Raw genomic sequence first — 19,064 nt, 5'->3', positions numbered from 1 at the left:
GTTTCACAATCATGAGGGGGGGGGGGGGTCTCTCCACACCACCACCAGTGTGCAGCTCTACTTGATGATGCGACGACAGCCACAGAACAACGGCGCCAATGCGCTTACCACACACCAGCTATAGGGGGAGTGGAGAGACAGTGATAGAGCCAATTCGGTGGCTGGGGATGATTAGGAGGCCACAATAGGTAAGGGCCCTATGGAGGGAATTTGGCCAGGACACTGGGGTTACACAACTACTCTTTACAAAAACTGCCATGGTATTTTTAATATCCAGAGAGGGTCAGGACCTCTGTTTAACGTCTCATCCGAAAGACGGCGCTCACTGACAGTATAGTGTCCCCTTCAATATACTGGGACATTAGGACTCACACAGACCACAGTGAGTCCTTCTACTGAAGATTAAAAAGTTACCTACATCTTCAAAGCCCTAGGGTGAGTAAACTAACTGTAAATGTTCATTTTCTGCATGAACTATCCTTTAACAACACTTTTATAATTGGGAGGGACAGCGTAGGGCTCCACGATTGATCGTTAAAAGTATATAATCTTAATTTGATCCCCCACACGATCCTCATCCAGCATTCCTATGGTTCAGCCATTTATATCTTTAAGTTCAAGAGGGAAGCATAAAGGTGGTTGCGTAGGTCTTTAAATTGTTTTATATACTCAACAACGTGGACATGGTCAGACTCCAAATGGCATTGAAAGAGTCATCAAACTGTATTCTTAAGGTGTAATTCACACAAGAATTAAATTTGTTTTTAATGACATATTCGCAGCCTTGAAATCCCACGTGAGCTGACTGTGAGCTGTTTGTTTATCAAAGAAAGGACGTGCTCACGCATTAATGAAGACTACTTTAGTGAACCTGCATAGGCTGTGAATAACAAGTAATTAAGTTGTAAATAATATTCAGTTTGGTGAACAGAGCGAGAGTTTCTTTCCTTAGTCAGGAGCTGCACAGGTAGGAATTGTGATGCATGTTTTTTTAGGCAACAATAACATGGAATGAAATGCAAAAGGGAGTCTGATATTGACAAATGTTTGATTTGACCAGTGAAAAAATGGTCTAATAATGTTGTCAATGAAAGATTGCAAGCATATGTCTCAAACATAATAATTCAACTTGAGATATATGAACAGTTGTGTTGGGATTACTTTACTGTGCATTAATGACCAGGACAAGTTTAAAGACTATTAAAGTCCATCATTCAAAGTCAAAATTTAGCCTTTTAAACAACAGTAGACCTACACATACAGTAAGCCTAATATTATTGTTGTTGTTTTACCATATGTTTAAGAATTAACAATAATAAAAGCCTAGTTATATTAACCTTGTACATATATAGAATCTTGAGAAAATCGTGATCTTTATTCTAAGCTAAACAAAATCGTGATCCTTATCGAAGATTGCAGCCCTAGGACAACAAAAGTAAATGATAACAATGTTTTGTCGAACTATTCCTCTGTCATCATGACTTGGTTGGACTGATTAACTCATGGATTAAAAAAAGTACAGAGTGAGAGAAGTTTTTGTGGTAGAACAGTCAGGATGAGAAACAATATTAAATCTGCTCTAACATTATAAAAAAAATAAATAAATAAAAAAAAAACTCCCTAAGCACTCGTCACATGATGTGAAAGGTGACAAAAGTCAGTTAAAGCTCAAGCAGTCCACTCCCTGTCTTTGTCCAATTAAAACGATGATCCTCTAACCCCTGTAACCAGGCAACAATGAGATGAGTCACCGGCCGAGGAATGATGTCAATAGAGTGCAGATGTGTAGCAGATGTGCAGTTCGGTTCAGAATGTGAAAACTCTCCCGCTGGAGTCATCGTCTGCACCATCAAGGAGCACTTTTACCAGTAAACCTCACAAAAACACAGCGTGACGCACACTCACATTTTCTCAGTGTGCGGTGAAGGTGTGACAGTTTACGCGTTAGATAATGTGCTTGTGGAAAAAACAACAACACTGTACACACTAACATCTTGCATTACACAAAACCAGCACCGTGAAAGTGGGATATGAAACTGAAACAAGGCTCTGTCTGTTTATTTGGCTTCCTCAGAGTGTGAATGAATAATGACTCTATTAAACTAAACTAAAACTTTACTAGTTGAATAACAGAGCTGCATGTTTTTCTTAAAGATAACACCACAGCCGCATGAGAAAAAAAAATTAACACTTCAGTGTAATTTAAATACTGCATTGGAGTTATAAAATGTAAAAACAATACCATATTACACAAACTGAGTAAAGACAAATAGCAAATTTAGTATGCAATGGCATGATTTACTCAAAAAAAAATGGTAGATTTCATTTGGTATCATTTGCAAATACTTTTTAAAAGGTGTTAAACTTAATAATTATTGCAGCATTTTTTACTATTAAACAATATACATACATACATATATATATACATACATATATATATACATACATATATATATACATATATATATATATATATATACATATATATATATATATATATATATATATATATATATATATATATATATATATATATACATACATACATATATATATACATATATATATATATATATATATATATATATACATATATATATATATATATATATATATATACATATATATATATATATATATATATATATATATATATATACATATATATATATATATATATATATATATACATATATATATATATATATATATATATATATATATATATATATATACATATATACATACATATATATATATACATATATATATATATATATATATATATACATATATATATATATATATATATATATATATATATATATATATATATATATATATATATATATATATATATATATATATATATATATATATACACACTAGGGCTGTAACGATACACGATATAAAATCGAAATCGCGACACTCAGATCTACGATCCTGTGTCGCGGTGTGATAAGGGAGAATCGCGACACACCCCGTAACTACCTTTCCAATAACGTCACGCGTGCCTGGAAAAGTTGAGCTAGTTGAAGAAGAGCGTGAGGAAACACTTTTTTTCTGCTTGACATTACGAGCACTGCTCCGTTTAAGCCCTCGCAATTAGCGTTTAACCTGGAGAGCTCGCACAGAGCTCTTAGTAAGGGACTGTCTGAATGTGTCAGGAATATCAAAAACAAAACCAACTTAACCCCTCTTGACAACCGACAACGGCAGAAACATTGCCAGTGCTGTCAAAGCATTGTTGTTAATGTGGCTGCGCAGAGAGGGATGGGCGTTCACCAGATGCCCCGACTCCTCTGCAGAGGAAACTTTTCTGTAACCGTGCTGTGCGCTTTCTGTTTGAACCTTTGAGAGTTAACGTTACGTGCTGACTGACAGCGCGATGCGTGAGGCCAGGAAACAGGACGAAGCTTTCAGTTAAGATGAACACAGTTTCTATAGTTATACTTTATTTATAGATAAAGGTATATGACTGTATATAATCACTCTATCTTGCTGGAGTTTATAGCCGTTTCGCTTTACTTCAGGACGCATAATGCCGCTCTGAAGGTCTAATCGCTTAAGTTATCCAGAGCTGTATGAATATACAAATCTTGAATATCATAATATTATTAAATATTACAATTGTAACAACACAGACAGCAACACTTATGCACAATCGATACCCAGCTGATTCAGTCGTTTCATAAGAGGACCGCGCTTCTTCTCTTCTTTTTTCCTTGTCAACATAAAGGCAGTGAGATGCGCCTTGTTTTCGGCTTATAAAGCATGTATGCACATTAATGCAATAGCATATTTAAACAACAAAACTGTTTACAAAAAGTCAACATATGCGCGCGTGTTGTTGTCTTTTCATCACGCAGCACGCGCACTTGAACCGCGAGGGAGAGAGAGGAAACCATCAGGACATATTCTTTAAAATAATGATTTCTATTAAAATGTAAAAGGTTTTGTTATTATAATAATAACAGCGGGACATTAAATAAATGCACATTTTCCGTGGAGCGGGCAATTTGAGGAAGTCTGCGATTTTTATTTGACGGAAGAAAAAACATGATTGGAAAAAAACATCCTATGCCGGTTGTTAAAAAGAATCAGTCAGTATTTTTGTTTTGTAATATAAATTAATTATTTAAGTGAAAATAATTTAAGTCAGTCCTATTTATTTTATTCATTTTATTTAGATTATTTTGCTCTTCTGTGCTAAACACTGCAGTTGCGTGAAGATGCTCTGTTGTTCTGTTCTGTTATTAATATGCTAGCATATAAAAATAAATCAGTAGCCTATATTCAAATGCAATATTTAATGTGTCAGACACAAAATAGACACATCAATTTGTTTAATATAAAATTGATAGTAATCTGACCAGTTAACCGTTAATAACCGATTAATGAGCGGCGGTTGTCTGTTAGCAAAATTAACCGAAATGAGCATCCCTAGTAGCCATTTAATTGACTTTTTCTACGTAAGAAAACTTGATTGAAAAATAATTTTTAACATGCGTGAACCATCTACACAATGGAGTTTAGTTCTGTTTGGTTTTTCAAAAGTATTTTGTTACAAAGAAAACAAAAATGATATAATTCCATTTAATAAAAAATAGTTTTAAAAATATTTTTCCCCACCCCACACGAAAAAAAAAATCGTGATACGAATCGAATCGTGGGTCAAAAATCGTGATACGAATCGAATCGTGGGTTTGGTGTATCGTTACAGCCCTAATATACACATATATATACATATATTTATACATATATATACATATATACAGTATACACAGACATTCCTAAACTACATATACTATTGTCTTATTACAAATTTAGATAAACAATAATGCAGGCTCACAATCATTAGAAGTTATTATATTTTACATTTAATTTAGTATTAAAGGGATTAGGGATGTGCAGATCCAAACACGTTATCTGCTCAATCATGCGGTTTCAGACTCGATCAGAATCGGACATCATCTCCTGATAAGGACTCGAATATATACATACATATATTGTCATTATTTTTTAACACATCTATAGTTATGCCGTGGCACAGAGTTAGACCTCTTTCTTGACTTCACACAGAAACAGAAACGCGTGCGGCATGACAACACTTTATTGCAGACGCTACTGGCCAGCAAAGTAGAACACAGAAGCAGCTTGAAGCGGAAATCATGAGTATAACTGAAGTCTGGAGGTATTATAAAGTTGATAATGACAACATTGCCAGAGCAAACAGTGAGATATTTAATTTAGTTTTTTTATATATTATAGAAAAGTATTAGATCGGGTACAGGTAGATACTCAAAATCAAAAAACCTGATCGGGACATCCCAAAAGGGTTTAGTCCACCCCAAAATTTAAATTTACTCACTATTGGCTTATGCTCAAATGGTTCCAAACTTATTTTTTTTTTTTTCTGTTGAACAGTAAAGAAGATATTTTGAATAAAAGCTGAAAACTTGTAACCAATAACTTTCGTAGTAAGAAAAACAAACAATATGAAAGTGAATAGCTAAAGCTTTCCGGCTTTTTTCAAAATATCTTCTTTTGTGTTCAACAAGAAAGCAAATCAAACTGATTTGGAATGAGAAAAGGAATAGTAAATGATGACAGAATTAGCAATTTTGGGTCACTTTGAAAAAAACAATAAAGAATTATATTTGATAATTTGCTGCTCTGGCCTGATTTCAAATACAACTGGATAATTAAATTAACTTATTTTATTATGATAAATGCAGAAAAATAGTATTAATTTTAATAGCAGTAATGTGGTCCTCTAAAATATTTAATTAAACATAAAGATCTATACTTGTCACATTTATTTGGAGAGTAAGTGTGAAAATAAACTGATGATTTAACTGCTTTTAAGTAGGGCTGGGCGATAACACAATTGTATAGATAAACTCGAGTGTGAAGTTTACATCAATTTGTTTGAATGAAAACCGGTTTTCGCCCCAACACATGACTCTGCCCTCTTGGCTCCCGTATTTTTCCCTGCAACTGCCAAACAAACAACATGGCAGAAGATACTCCAGGAAATTAACTACAACACAGATGCATATAAATAAAAGCGATAAAAAATAACCAACTAGCCTATTGCGAGTCATTTATGAAATGAATAAACCTCTAAATATATGTTCATGTAAAAAAAAACGCACAAAATAATAGGGAAATATTCTTGAAAAAGGTCTCAATTTTAACAATCATGAGTTTACTTTCACTGTAATTTTATGAAATGGTTTAATTTACATTATTATTATAAAAGTCCTGTATGCAACTGAAAGTAGATCTTGTTCAATTTGATCTTTAAATGACAGATAGTAAGGTTCTTGAATTTTTTTTTTCTTTCCTTCCAATTTTAATGGGCTCAATAAATGATAAATTTCAGACTGACGAAGAAGGAGAAGAACGAGGATTACCTGAGAACTGAGATAGCTGAGGTGAAGTGAATGCTAGATGAGTAATGTGGTTTTTGTGTGCATGCTTGTGAAGAATGTGCAGACACGAGTCCCTGTTATGGAGAATGTGGTGTTAATGTTGCGTACCGGCTGAGTTCATGCACTCTTCCACTGAGCCAACTGTGAACTTGCTCTGCAGAATGCTGCTCATGTCATCTAAGAAGTTGACAGTCTCGAGAGGGGATTCGATCCTTCCGTTACCTTGTTAGGTGAAAAAAAAAAAAAAAAAAAAAAAAAAGAGCAAAAGATTTCAAATCCACCATCACATCAGATGTTTTCATTTTCTGCAATACAATTCTATGACTCAAACATTGTCATTATAGTACTTATTCTTATCCATTTGCTCAAATGTTGAATGATTGTAGCTAGATTAAACAAATCTTTTTAAGAAATAAGTTAACACACAAAAAAATAAGTTGACACAGGGACTTCAGGTGACCAGGTCTCGTGGAGCTGTACTGCAGTGGAAAATGGACTGGCCTTAGATTTTCAAGCCAACAAACGATCCTCTTGAGCAGTTGTCTTGCGGGGTCTGCCTGCCCTGGGCTTGTCAAAAACATCCCTAATCTCTTAAAATCTTTTTTTTATACTCTGTACTTGACAATGAGACACACTGAAGGTGTCCGCCACATCAGCAGTGGATTTGGTCTTCAGCCTCTTGATAATCATCACTCTCAGGGTGATTCTTAGACATGTTTGCAGAGGTCTAGTTGCAGTTAATGTAAATGTCTAGTGTACTGCGGTTCTTTTTTAAACACACCTGGGACCTAATTGATCCATTATTAATCACAGGTGAAGCTCATATCACTAGGCAACAACACCTGTGTATGTCTTTGCAAAAATTTACTCAATGGGCTTTACACCAAGCTGAGAATATTAGAATATGTTTTGACAGTTTTGTTTTGCACTGAAGTATTATTACAAAAGCTGTTGGGATTAAAACAAGCCATTTCTAGTAAAATAATCTTGATTAGAAATACAGTTCAGCCGCACATCAGGTCAGTTTGTACACAAGCTACAAGACTTTTGTTAGTGACTGTACACCCCTGAGTTTGTATTTCTTGGTTTGGCACTGTATTGTGACCACTCCCTGTTCTGCCAGTGTTGATGTTCTAATGCCTTTTGTGAGTGTTTTTGTAAATAAATACTTTTTTGTGTGACACATAGAGACACACTTGTTGTTAGTTTTCGAGTTGTAAGTTAAATTAAGATGATTTTAAAGAAAATTCAATCTTTTTTTAAGTTTTGTCTTAAAACAATCTTAGTAATAAAAAGATTAAAAAAACATCCTTATCCGATGTCTAAGGAACTAAATGTATTCTTTACTTTTGTCATAAGTTACAAATTAAGAAGAAAATTGTAATGAAGAGGGAGACACAATAGTTCAGTGGATAGTACTGTTGCCTCACAGCAAGAAAGTTGTTGGTTTGAGTCCTGGCTGGGTCAGTTGGCGTTTCTGTGTGGAGTTTGCATGTTCTCCTGTGTAGGTGTGGGTTTCCCTTTGGGTGCTTCGGTTTCCCCCACAGTCTAAACACATGCGCTTGAAGGGAACTGATTAACTAAATTAGTCGTAGTGTGTGTGTGTGTGTGTGTGTGTGTGTGTGTGTGTGTTTGTGTGAGAGAAAAAGTGTATATGGGTGTTTCCCAGTACTGGGTTGCAGCTTGAAGGGCATCTGCTGTGTTAGACATATGGTGGATAAATTAGCGGTTCATTCCACTGTGGCAACCCCTGATGAAAAAAGGGACTAAGCCGAAGAAAAATGAATGAATTGTGAAGAAATTCTTCTTGAGAATGTTTCATGAATCTGGCCCATTTCCAATAGCTATCTAACATCCTATACTATATCCAAAAGCTATCCTAATGCTATCTTCTAATTGAAAATCCCCATTGTATTGTTTATATCCATAATCTCGGATGGCCAGACAGTGATTCACCTAGTAAAAGATAATTTTTTCAATATGTGATATGACTAAACGGTGCTCATAAATGACTTTCTCCCTTCAAATGAATGAAGGCTTGTATCTGAAAAGAGTATGTGAATGTGTATAGTATAGTATGTCATAACACGACAAGCAGACACATGCAGACAGACTCTTGATGTTAATAAAGATCAAGAGTATAGAGACCTTCTTGTTTGTGTTGGATCCAGCTGAGCAGGTAGTTGCTTGTCTGCTGCAGGAGGACGTTGTTGTCTCCCTCATATGTGCAGTTTGGGTCGTTGTCGTCCCGCATGTCCCCCAGTCGGTTCACTAAACATGAGAAGACAAACAGAAACTTATTACAAGCTCTTTTGATATTAGACATGGTGTTTATGAGCAATATTTAGCCAATGAAGCTTTTAGGAATTCCTCACTGGCAAGGTAACCGTGTCCTCCACAGGCCTCTCGACATTCCTGAATACCTCGCTGAGCAGTCCATGATCCCAAAGGTTTACTCGCACAGGACAAGGCATGGATCTCTCTGCCCAGTTCAGCCTTAAGAGTGGCACACACAAACTATATGTGATCCAACAAATGATGGGCAACCTCGAAACAAATTTAGATGATACTTTGGGTTTTTCCTTCATGGAGAATTATGAGGTGGCCACCTTTATCACATTTTGTGACACCTCTGCCTTATGACCAAAATTAGGCAGGCAATCATGGCTACCAACAGACCCCAAAGTGATGCTCAAGCGCCGGTCATGTATTGCACATAGGGTTGTAACGGTATGAATTTTTTACGGTATGATAATCGTCTAAAACAATACCACGGTTTGACGGTTTTGCGGTATACGGTATGTTACAAATGTTACAAAATAATAGAACAGTGAAGCAAATTTGACTTTTTCCAAATAATATATTTTCAGTTACTATAAACAACACCACTTACAATGAACAAATAAAAAAATAAGAAAATAAGAAATAATGTGTCAAAGTCCAAATAAACATGGTGCAAATCCTCAGTAAAAAAATAGATATAAATATTTACTATACTATAGATAGTTACATAACGAAACTAGATTCAATATGGAACATCCTTAGGTTTTATGTGCCAGCATGGATATGGTTGTCTGTGGATATGGATTTGGATATGGTTGTCTGCAATGTCTTTTGAAAACAGCAAGAGCAGCAGTTCGTCTTTGCTGTGTGACTGTTTTGTCATGTTTCTGTGCTGCTGTGCATGCAAAAGTACTTAGTATGAGAATTATTTCATGCAAAACTTTTTTTTTTTGCGTTTTATTTAGCCGCGCATAAATGTATGCCTATCTCTCATTCCGTGTTGTTCAAAAAGCTCATTGTTGGTCCACAAACAAAAGCGAAACCTATGCTTATTGGTTGTGATATAGCGAGTTTGAACCAATCTGGGCACGGAGGAGGGACAATGCATCAATGTATCATGTCTGGTTTGTCCGGAGACACAGTGACGAGCGTTTCTTTGTCAAATCAGCGTTGTCAAATTTTGATGACGTAACCGCACTGATTCCGGAGTCTATGAAAGTCCGCGAAAGTTATGTGATACAGCACTGGAAAGCTGAGATTCTCTTCTTTATGCCAATCTTTGAATTGTATGAATCGGATCAGCGGATCAAAAGTTATTAAACATTTAAGAGCAATACTTATTTTTAGCCGCGGGCGGCTGTCTCGGTCTTTAAGGGTTAAAACCGTTGATATGCAATTGTTCATGGTATGATAATCGTGCACGTTCAAATCGTGGTAGACCGTCATACCGGTATATTGTTACAACCCTAATTGCACATGGCACAAAAACATTAAGGCTGTGTCCAAATCCACTTTTGCTATTTTAAATACCTCAAATGGTCTAACACATGTTTTAACAATGTTGTGTTTATTCTCTTAAAGAGTTCAGGGTGTGTTTTGATGAAACGTGCATTAAACCAATCAGAGTCTCATCTACCATTCCCTTTAAAAGTCAGTTGTGTCACTCCAAGGCGCATTTGCTATTACGTGGCAGACTTTGTAAGTGGAAAAACTGAACACTGCCCCAGCATGAAAACAGTTAAACAGAGCATCAGCAGTGTGGGGATAAAGAACAAGCCTCCTCCATTCCGCCTCCTTACTTTACTTTTACTCTTTTATTTTTGTGGATAAGGAAACGGTGTTGTACGCACCCCGCTGAAGACATCTATAAGTCTGCATATTTATTTAGTCTGTTAAGTGCAAAGATTTGTTTCAAAACTATTTATAAATTCAGTTTTAATCTCCATAAAACGATTAAATTAATAATAATAATGAAGTGTGGTCAAATAACTGAGTTATATCCAAACACATATCCTGTTCTTATGTCCCATATGGTGATGCAGTCTCCAAAACCCCACAGGTGGACAAACTTGAAACAACTTAACAACTTAAAACAACTAAACATATGCATATAATAAATAATACTGCTGCATTTTGAAATAAGGATTTAATTTCAACACTGCAAGGTAGAAGAGGCCAGAAATAAGTAAGTAAGCAAGCAATCAAACAAGCATGTAAGTACGTAACTAAGTAAGTAAGTTTAGAATAAAGCTGTAACATAACAAAATGTTTAAAAAAATGAAGTGCTGTGAATGTTTTTTGGATGTCCTGTATAAGAAAGTTAAAAGCCACAATAAGCATTTGCCTATGTAAGTTTATAAGATTAACACTACATCTTCACTTAGAACTCAAGAGTTCAAACAACAACACTTAGAACTTCAAACAACCACAGAACTTGTGCAAGCATCCACCTGATTCAAAAGTCAATGCTACACCTGCTCAGCATTAAATTTCATTTGTAAACATCAAATGGAAATTCCAAACAGATCTGCTGCCATAATATTAATATTAATATTAATATTAATATTAATATTAATATTAATAATAATAACATTTATAAGCTTTGTTTCATGTGAAAACAATTAAAACTCTTTCTGAAGATATATTGGACAATTATCAATGTTTTATTTATTTATCTATTTTTTGTATGCTTATACACTAAGAATAATTAAAAGTACAGGTATATGACTTTACCTGTCTGTCGCTCTTGTCCTTCATTAAAAGTCCCATTTGAAATTCCACAAAGTTCCTGCTGAAGGATTTGGTGAAGTGCTCCAGTGCATACACGGCTGCCAGGAATGGAATGAGACGCCATTGCTACAAAAGTGAAGAACATGAACAGAACTGGTCAAAAGACATGTTCTTTACACTGATTAATAAGTCGCTGTGCTGTTAATGTTTAAGAAAAGCCTTGGTGGTAATGTTATATTTTTATGCAATCCCTGTAGGGGGTAACGCGAGCTAAGTAATAATGTTACTTTTCTAAGTAACGAGTAAAGTAATACATTTTTTTTTATTAAGTCATATTTGAGTTACCTTTTTAAAAATTTAAAAATAGTTAAAAAGTCATAAGTTAAAAAATATAGATAAATAAATGCCTGAATTAAAATAAACAATCACGTTGAATCATGCACTCATGCAGAATGCAGGATCAGACAGAAACCAAGATGACAGGCCAGAGCCTTATATTTCATTGATGGAAATATTTATATTATTTACAAATATGCATGTATAGCTCTGGTATCAGAAAGTTCTCAGAAGATAACATTATCCTATAATATAATTTTTTATGTGTTTTTTTAAAGGTAAATGAAGGTTATACACTACATTGTTAATCGCAGAGCTCCTCTATTAAAAAAAAAAAAAAAAAGAATGAAATAGATCAAGTCTCAGCTAGGTAAGAAAAAGTAATGTAAAAGTAACTTAAAAGTAACAAAACACATTACTTTTCATAAAAGGTAACTAAGTAATGTAATTAGGAGAGTAACACAATTTCCCCAACACGGTTAACAATACAAACTTACAGTGTACTAAGAAAGTACTTAATAATACAAGAAAACTACATTCAGAGATCATGCATAGGTCATATATTGTGTACACATAAGTACTTCTAAAGTACATGACTCTAGAGCAGGACTGTAAATTAAAGTGCTGTTTTGCATGTTATTAAACAAGCTGGAAATGTATTTTTTACAATTTTATTACATAAAAAATATTTTCTTATTGCAATTCGTTCAAATCATAAACGTAATTATTTAATACAGTTTTTAAATGTATTTTTTGTTCATAAACAATTAATTAAAAAAAAAAAAAGAAAATTTAGGGTTTTGACCCATAAATCACTTATCTGAATTTAATGTAGTTATTGTTGATGTAGTATTCCAAGAATGTACATTTACTCCCCATTCACTCACTCACCAAGTGGTTCCAAACATTTGAGTTTCAAAAGAAGCTATTTTAAAGAATGTTGCAAAGCTATTGACATTCATAGTTGGGGGGGGGGGGGGGGGGTCATTGGTTGCCAGTTTCCAACATACTTCAAATTACCTTTTTTTTTTTAACAGTAGCACAAACAGATTAAGTTGAGTGGATGGATGAACAATCACTTGAATAGTTTCCAGTGGAGAGTGTCAGTCTGTACCTGCAGTTGATATTCCAGCACTGGAATCTCCTCGTCCTCTTTGGGCCCAAACTGTCTGCGTGTGGCAGAGAATCGCACAGCCACAGTCACTGCCAGCTTCAGATTGACCAGTGCCATCCTCGTAATGCCCACCCTGCCTCCTGACAGAGCACCTAAAGATGCCCCAAACCGCTTATTGGGGTCCTACGAAGATGTGTGGTTGGAACAAATTGAAAAAAAAAAAAAAACCCAGATAAGACCAAACCAAGTAAAAAAAAATTGACAAGGAATTTGAGGAAAAGAAGGGGAAATGATATCTAATTCATCCATTCTCAAGCTCTCGCCTTAGTTTGTTTTCAGAAAAGCCCCTTTATGTCTTTCTGTCAGTAATATTGGCTGACGGCCTGGCTTTCCCTGTGATTAAAAACTCCCTGTTTGTTTGAAATGAAAGCATAGGGATTCCTTCTGGTACATCTTGCGTAGCAGAGAACAGCAGCTGGAATAACAGCCACCACCCGACTGCACTCTCCTACAGCAGGGAGAGTAAAACGTTTACATGATCTGCATAAGGATGAGCACCAAAATGCCTTTATCATTTCCTTTGCTCATAAATGCCCAATAAAATACTGCTGATATGCACACCGATATTACAGAGTTGACATCCAAATTATTATTCCTTCTGTAAAATAATAATTCGTTTAAAATATTTTGCAGAGTGCTGTTTAAGAGAGTTTTTTAAACACATTTTTAAACATAATAGTTTAATAACTCATTTATTTTGCCTTTTCTATGATGACAGTCGAACAGTAGATAATATTTGACTAGTTATTTTGCAAGATACTTCTATTCAGCATAATGTGCAAAGACTTAACTAGGTTAAGGAATTTTACTGGGCAAGTTAGTATAGTGAGAAAGGTCATTTGACATAAGTGGTTTGTTTTATAGTCAGTTGAGAAAAAATACAAATCTTCTTAAGGGGGCTAATAATATTGACCTAAAAATATTGTCCAGCTAAACAAAAAAACAAATATGAATTTCTTTAAAAGAAAAATATTACAGGAAAAATGTCTTCTCTGACTCTGGATATATATGTGAATTCCTGACACTACTATAAGAGTCTATACATCAAGATAAACATTTTTACAGTTACACAGCAATAAACTATCCATATTATGTAACTTTTATCAGGCAATCATGGTTGTTACTCACTTTAAAAGGGGAAACATATTGCCCATCAGGCGCAACATCTCCTGTTTTGTTTAGCAAGTTTTCCCGAGGTATCCTCACATTGTGAAACACTGCAAAACTAACAACAAAATCACTCAGTGTTTACTTTTTAAAAACCTTATAAAAAAAATCATGAAAATATTTGTGTTACTTGTTATTATAATCAAATGTAAGATGAATGTTTTCATTTAAGCAGAAAGAAAAATATACTATCACGGATTTGAAGTCGGTCAAATGGAAACATCTTTCCATGCTTTCCTTTACCGCCATCTAACGGCCAAACACTGCAATCACAACAGCTCACAACAGTTCACAGCCATAATGAGTAAACTCACCCATTATCCAGACCGTTCTGACCCAGTTTCTTCCCCATATCCCCAACCATCACTCCTGGCATAGCCAACAAGGTCTTTGGATCCCTGACCTGTCAATTACATTACATTAAAAAAATCACATTATTCATTACTACGCTAAAAACAAGACCAGCAAATGAACTGAAAATGTATTTTACACATACTTGTACTATAAAAGAGTGGAGGCCGTGACATTTTCCATCAGGTGTGTAGAGCTGGGCAAATACAACTGAATGAGTGGCGGTCTTCCCCAAGTTCCCCACCCAGAACTTTGCTGCTTCAAAGTCTGGAGAGTTGATCACAAACTCCTGGAATTTAAAATAATATCAATCAGTTAGGACCATCCGGCATAACGAATATAAGCAAAGGACAGTTCATTCATTCATTCATTTTCGGCTTAGTCCCTTTATTAATCTGGTCACCACACCGAAATGAACCGCCAACTAATCCAGCATGTGTTTTACGAAGCGAATGCCCTTCCAGCTGCAACCCATCACTGGGAAACCGAAGGACAGTTAAAAGTAGGTAAAATACATAAAAAGATAATAAAGATTTTATAAGGACAGATGGTTTTGTTTGGATTTGTTTAAACAACCTAAACACTGGTGGATTAAGCAATTAGACATTTAATTAAGGCATTTTGACCAGTAAAAAAAATTCTACACAATATATTTTCTGTTGAATATTATAATTTGCTTCTTATTTAATATTAAAAGGACAATGTCAATACAGTTTTCATGAGCTAGTAATGGTTGTACACAGCGGAGCCTGGTTTCTATCAAGATGTTTCCTTCACTTTCGTCAATTGGTGAATTTCGTTCCTCCACTGTCACCACTGGCTTGCTTGGCTTAGGACTTGTGGAGCTGGACATGGATAGATTTGCTCTTCAGCATTTGGACTTACAGCAGTGAAAAAACCACACTGAACTGAGCTAAACTAAACTTTAACTCTGAAAACTGGACTGACACAGTTTTAACCTACTAGAACGTCTATGTTAGGCTGCTTTGACACAATTTACATTGTAAAAGCACTATAGATATAAAGATTAATTGAACTGAACACGAGACCCCCCCCCCCCCCCCCCCAAATAAAGTTTAGGTATTATGTATGTCAATCGTTTTATTCAGTAAACGTACTAAGTGTTATTGTTTTTCCAACATATAACATATTTTTGTATTCACATACAGGCCTGTATGGAAGAGGTGGGGGAGGGGGGGACAACCCATCAAAAAAGGCTTTAAAACCAAGCGCTTTGCTTCGGGGTGAATTCAGCTTATCAGTTTTGTCCAATGCTAACAAATATTTTCATTTTACAATCGGACATAAGTGAAGTCATCTTTTGCTACTGTATTGTTATTAAATAGAAGAAAAAGCACCAAGAGTGGCCCATATTCAAATTAATTTGAATACTATGTTGGCTATTGTTGTTATCCATGAATTTTTAAATGTACTTTTTTTTTTTTAACAAGAGAGGCTAGAAAAATCATAAAACTCTACATCACAGGTGTGAAACTCAGTTGCTGGAGGTTTAGTTTCAACCCTGCACTTACCTGTAGGCTTCAAACAAGCCTAAAGGACTCAAATAGTTTGATCAGGTAATTTAATTAGGGTTAAAGCTGAACTGTGCAGAGCTGCGGCCCTCCAGGAACTGGATTTGACACTGTGCACTACATTAGTATTATTACTATTATTGTGTTTTTATTTTATTTTTTTTTATTCAAATGGGCAAATTCCAACTGAGAAAAGTTGAATGTGCTGGCCATTTTGTTATTTGTCTAATACATTACAATAGGCCACAGTTTTTAATTTAAAACTCTAACAAATTATCTTTTCTAATGATATATGATGTAATACGTTTGCATTTTAAAAATAAGTATTTATTCATGTTTCTTTATTCTAAGTCTTTAGGATATTTTTGGTACATCAAAAAGTGTGGTTATGATGACCATCTGACAAGCTAATCCAGCTATAATGGTGCTTAAAAATGTTACTAAAATGTAGTATTTCAGTCTCGTGATTAAATAGAAAATGAGGCGTATAACTGCAAAAAGGTGCACTTTTGAAAAAAGAACCACCTCTTTCACCAGGTTGGCTACAGGCTTGACATAGAAAATATGATAAAAGTCACCAAAGTGTTATCCTATTCTAAAACCCGTCCAAATTTTAATTTTGTCATTAATTTCTAACCTTCATGTCATTCTAAACCAGAGATCTTAAAATATCTTAATTTGTGGTCTGAAATGGATAAAGGTCTCTGGGATTTTGAACGACATGAGGGTGAGAAAGTAATGAGAATTTCATTTATGAGTGAACTAAGCCAAAAAATAAAAATGTTATATCTTTTATATGTTTCAAATTTAAAAAAAGCCCATATGGTTGAAAGTCCAGGACTAAGCACACAGTATAACCACATGGAGGCATCTTCTGCTAGAGTACCTGAGTGTTGGGGTCATATTTGGCTGTTGTCCTCAGGGCTCTTGTGTTACTGCCATGGCTCAGCTCTGTCAATGAAAAGCATCCAAATGTCTAAACAGACACAGAGATGCTGTTACTCTCCTGCAAGCGGCTCATGTGGTTTGCAATGATTAAACATCGGAAAACACACTGCTTTGCAGTCACACACAGAAACACATTAACACCTTGGAACGTTCTGTTCATACCCTGCTTGTTTCAAACTGTTCTAGCTGAACATTAGTGAATATTTCTATGCAAGATAGTCATGGCCACTGTAAAATGCATTAAACTGAAAAACACTCAGCATTAAAATATGACCATCCATAAAAGCAAATACTGATTTCATGATAGTCTTTAAAAGAAACAAATAAAATCCTGCATTAGGCTCTGGTAATGAGTTTCAAAGTAATGACTATCTGACTATCTATTTACAATGAATGCAATTAAGTTATAGTGCACATGTAGTCAGATTTCAGACTAATGTCCAATAAATATTTTATGGTGGATATGATTTTATATTTGCTGCATGTCATAAAAGAAAGCGGTCATTTACCATCATTCGCTCGATGTCCTTCACAAACTTCAAGTGCCTCTGAGATCCTGTGTTTAACACAGTGGCTCCAAACATCTAAGAAGGTTAGAAACAAAAATAAATAATAAATTAAGGTAAAATTAAAGCCATTTTTTTTACAAAAAGGCAACAAACCAGTTTAACTTAAGCCATTCCAGTATTGGTTCATTTACCATCTATAATATACAAGCTATTATGTGGAGGGCAGAGGGCTAATAACAGATTTTGTGAGTCTCTGGAATGTTCAGTGAAGTGGTCTCACCCCTTTGTTAAGAAAGTACTTGGCACATAAAGACCAGTCATACATTCCCAGGCAGTCGTTGAGGACGATCATCTTCCAGGGGTTCTGCATTAGCTCTTCTCGTGTTATAAAGTCATACTTAAACAACTGTTTACAGCGGAGGAAGGTGAGCTCTCGCTTCTGCTCCACTGGGACGTCCTCACCAGGCTGCCGGGCAAAAAGTGGGTCCCTCTCCAGAGTCCTGAACACGTGCTGCTGCTCAGAGAGAGAAACAGAAAGACAGGTGAGCAGAAAAACAATCTCTAACGATGACTGTGGACTAGTGACGAAAGAAATTATACTTTCCTACTGAACCAATTTCTTCACAATAAAATGTGCTCAAAATATCACAGATTATTCTATCTCTTGGTTAAAATAGTGTAAATGCAATAAAAACAATTTGATGCAATGTTGTTACAGAAATGTAATCCCTTCTGACTAATAACAAAGTATGAGTATGTGTAAAACTTTTTCTTGCTTGTTTAGTCTTATTATACACAATTAATTTAATATGTATATTTAAATACAGTAATATGAGTATATATGTATATGTATATACGTATGTGTGTGTGTGTGTGTGTGTGTGTAAATCCAATAAAGTTTATTTAAAAAAATGCAACAATAAACAACGTTTGTTTTTGTTTTTTTTTAATGTTGGATTGTATTATAACGTTTTATTTACAATTTATATATACACACACAAGCATATGCAGTTTATTATAAACACTAGCAGACAAAAGTCTTATCGCCCCATCCAAGTTGATTCTAGTTGTTCATTTGGTATCAGAATTGTTTTGTATAAAAGGCAAAAGCCTCTAGATTATGCTTATTTTACCAAATAAATATATAAATAATAGGATGTAACAATTGTAAATATCGTCATACTGCAATAGTAATTTTTTTTTTTAATATTACCGTAGGCACATGACTCAATAAAACTATATTTCTGAGAAAAGTTTGCTTAGGCGAATGAAGTGAACGGGAGGTAGCGGGAACTACAATTCCCATCAGCCTAGGCGTGGCCATCATCCTTTGCGGTCTGTTGTCACTACAGATCCAGTAATGCGAAAATGGAGTGTGTTGCTTGTAGCGGGGAAGAAAAAGAGCTGGAAATGATCGAACCTAAAGCGGGTTTTAAATCGGATGTGTGGAAGCATTTCGGTCTCTTTCTAAAAAGATACGGAAAAGGAGAAAGGTGACAGACAAAGACAAAAACAGTATGCAGGCACTGCCAGACTGTGGCAAAATATAAGTTGGGGAATACGACTAAAAACAGTCATGGGGACTGCAGAACACAGC

At 35.0% G+C, this 19,064-nt stretch overlaps 2 protein-coding genes across 5 annotated transcripts in view; both read right to left on the bottom strand.

The window, feature by feature from the left end:
• Positions 1-19,064, bottom strand: part of stim2b (stromal interaction molecule 2b) — an 860,843-nt gene that overhangs the window by 658,174 nt on the left and 183,605 nt on the right. The gene's annotated exons all lie outside the window — the stretch shown is intronic.
• The window catches only part of acox3 (acyl-CoA oxidase 3, pristanoyl), a 45,631-nt gene that overhangs the window by 22,257 nt on the left and 4,310 nt on the right, over positions 1-19,064 (bottom strand). For all 4 annotated transcript variants that reach the window (XR_012382359.1, XR_012382360.1, XM_068222211.1 and 1 more), the window contains exons 3-13: positions 17,748-17,981; positions 17,468-17,542; positions 16,897-16,986; positions 14,624-14,767; positions 14,442-14,530; positions 14,089-14,185; positions 12,901-13,083; positions 11,454-11,576; positions 8,813-8,933; positions 8,586-8,708; positions 6,546-6,659 (exon numbers count right to left, since the gene is read on the bottom strand). Coding sequence is in view for 2 of the 4 variants with exons in the window: in XM_068222211.1 (XP_068078312.1) it covers positions 6,546-6,659; positions 8,586-8,708; positions 8,813-8,933; positions 11,454-11,576; positions 12,901-13,083; positions 14,089-14,185; positions 14,442-14,530; positions 14,624-14,767; positions 16,897-16,986; positions 17,468-17,542; positions 17,748-17,981 (1,393 nt within the window). In the remaining 2 variants the exon portion in view is untranslated. The remainder of the gene's footprint in view (positions 1-6,545; positions 6,660-8,585; positions 8,709-8,812; positions 8,934-11,453; positions 11,577-12,900; positions 13,084-14,088; positions 14,186-14,441; positions 14,531-14,623; positions 14,768-16,896; positions 16,987-17,467; positions 17,543-17,747; positions 17,982-19,064) is intronic.

This window comes from Danio rerio, chromosome 7 (assembly GCF_049306965.1).
Source record: "Danio rerio strain Tuebingen ecotype United States chromosome 7, GRCz12tu, whole genome shotgun sequence".
NCBI lineage: Eukaryota > Metazoa > Chordata > Actinopteri > Cypriniformes > Danionidae > Danio > Danio rerio.
The sequence above is the reverse complement of the archived record's forward strand: the minus strand, read 5'-3'. Positions and strand labels throughout refer to the sequence as shown.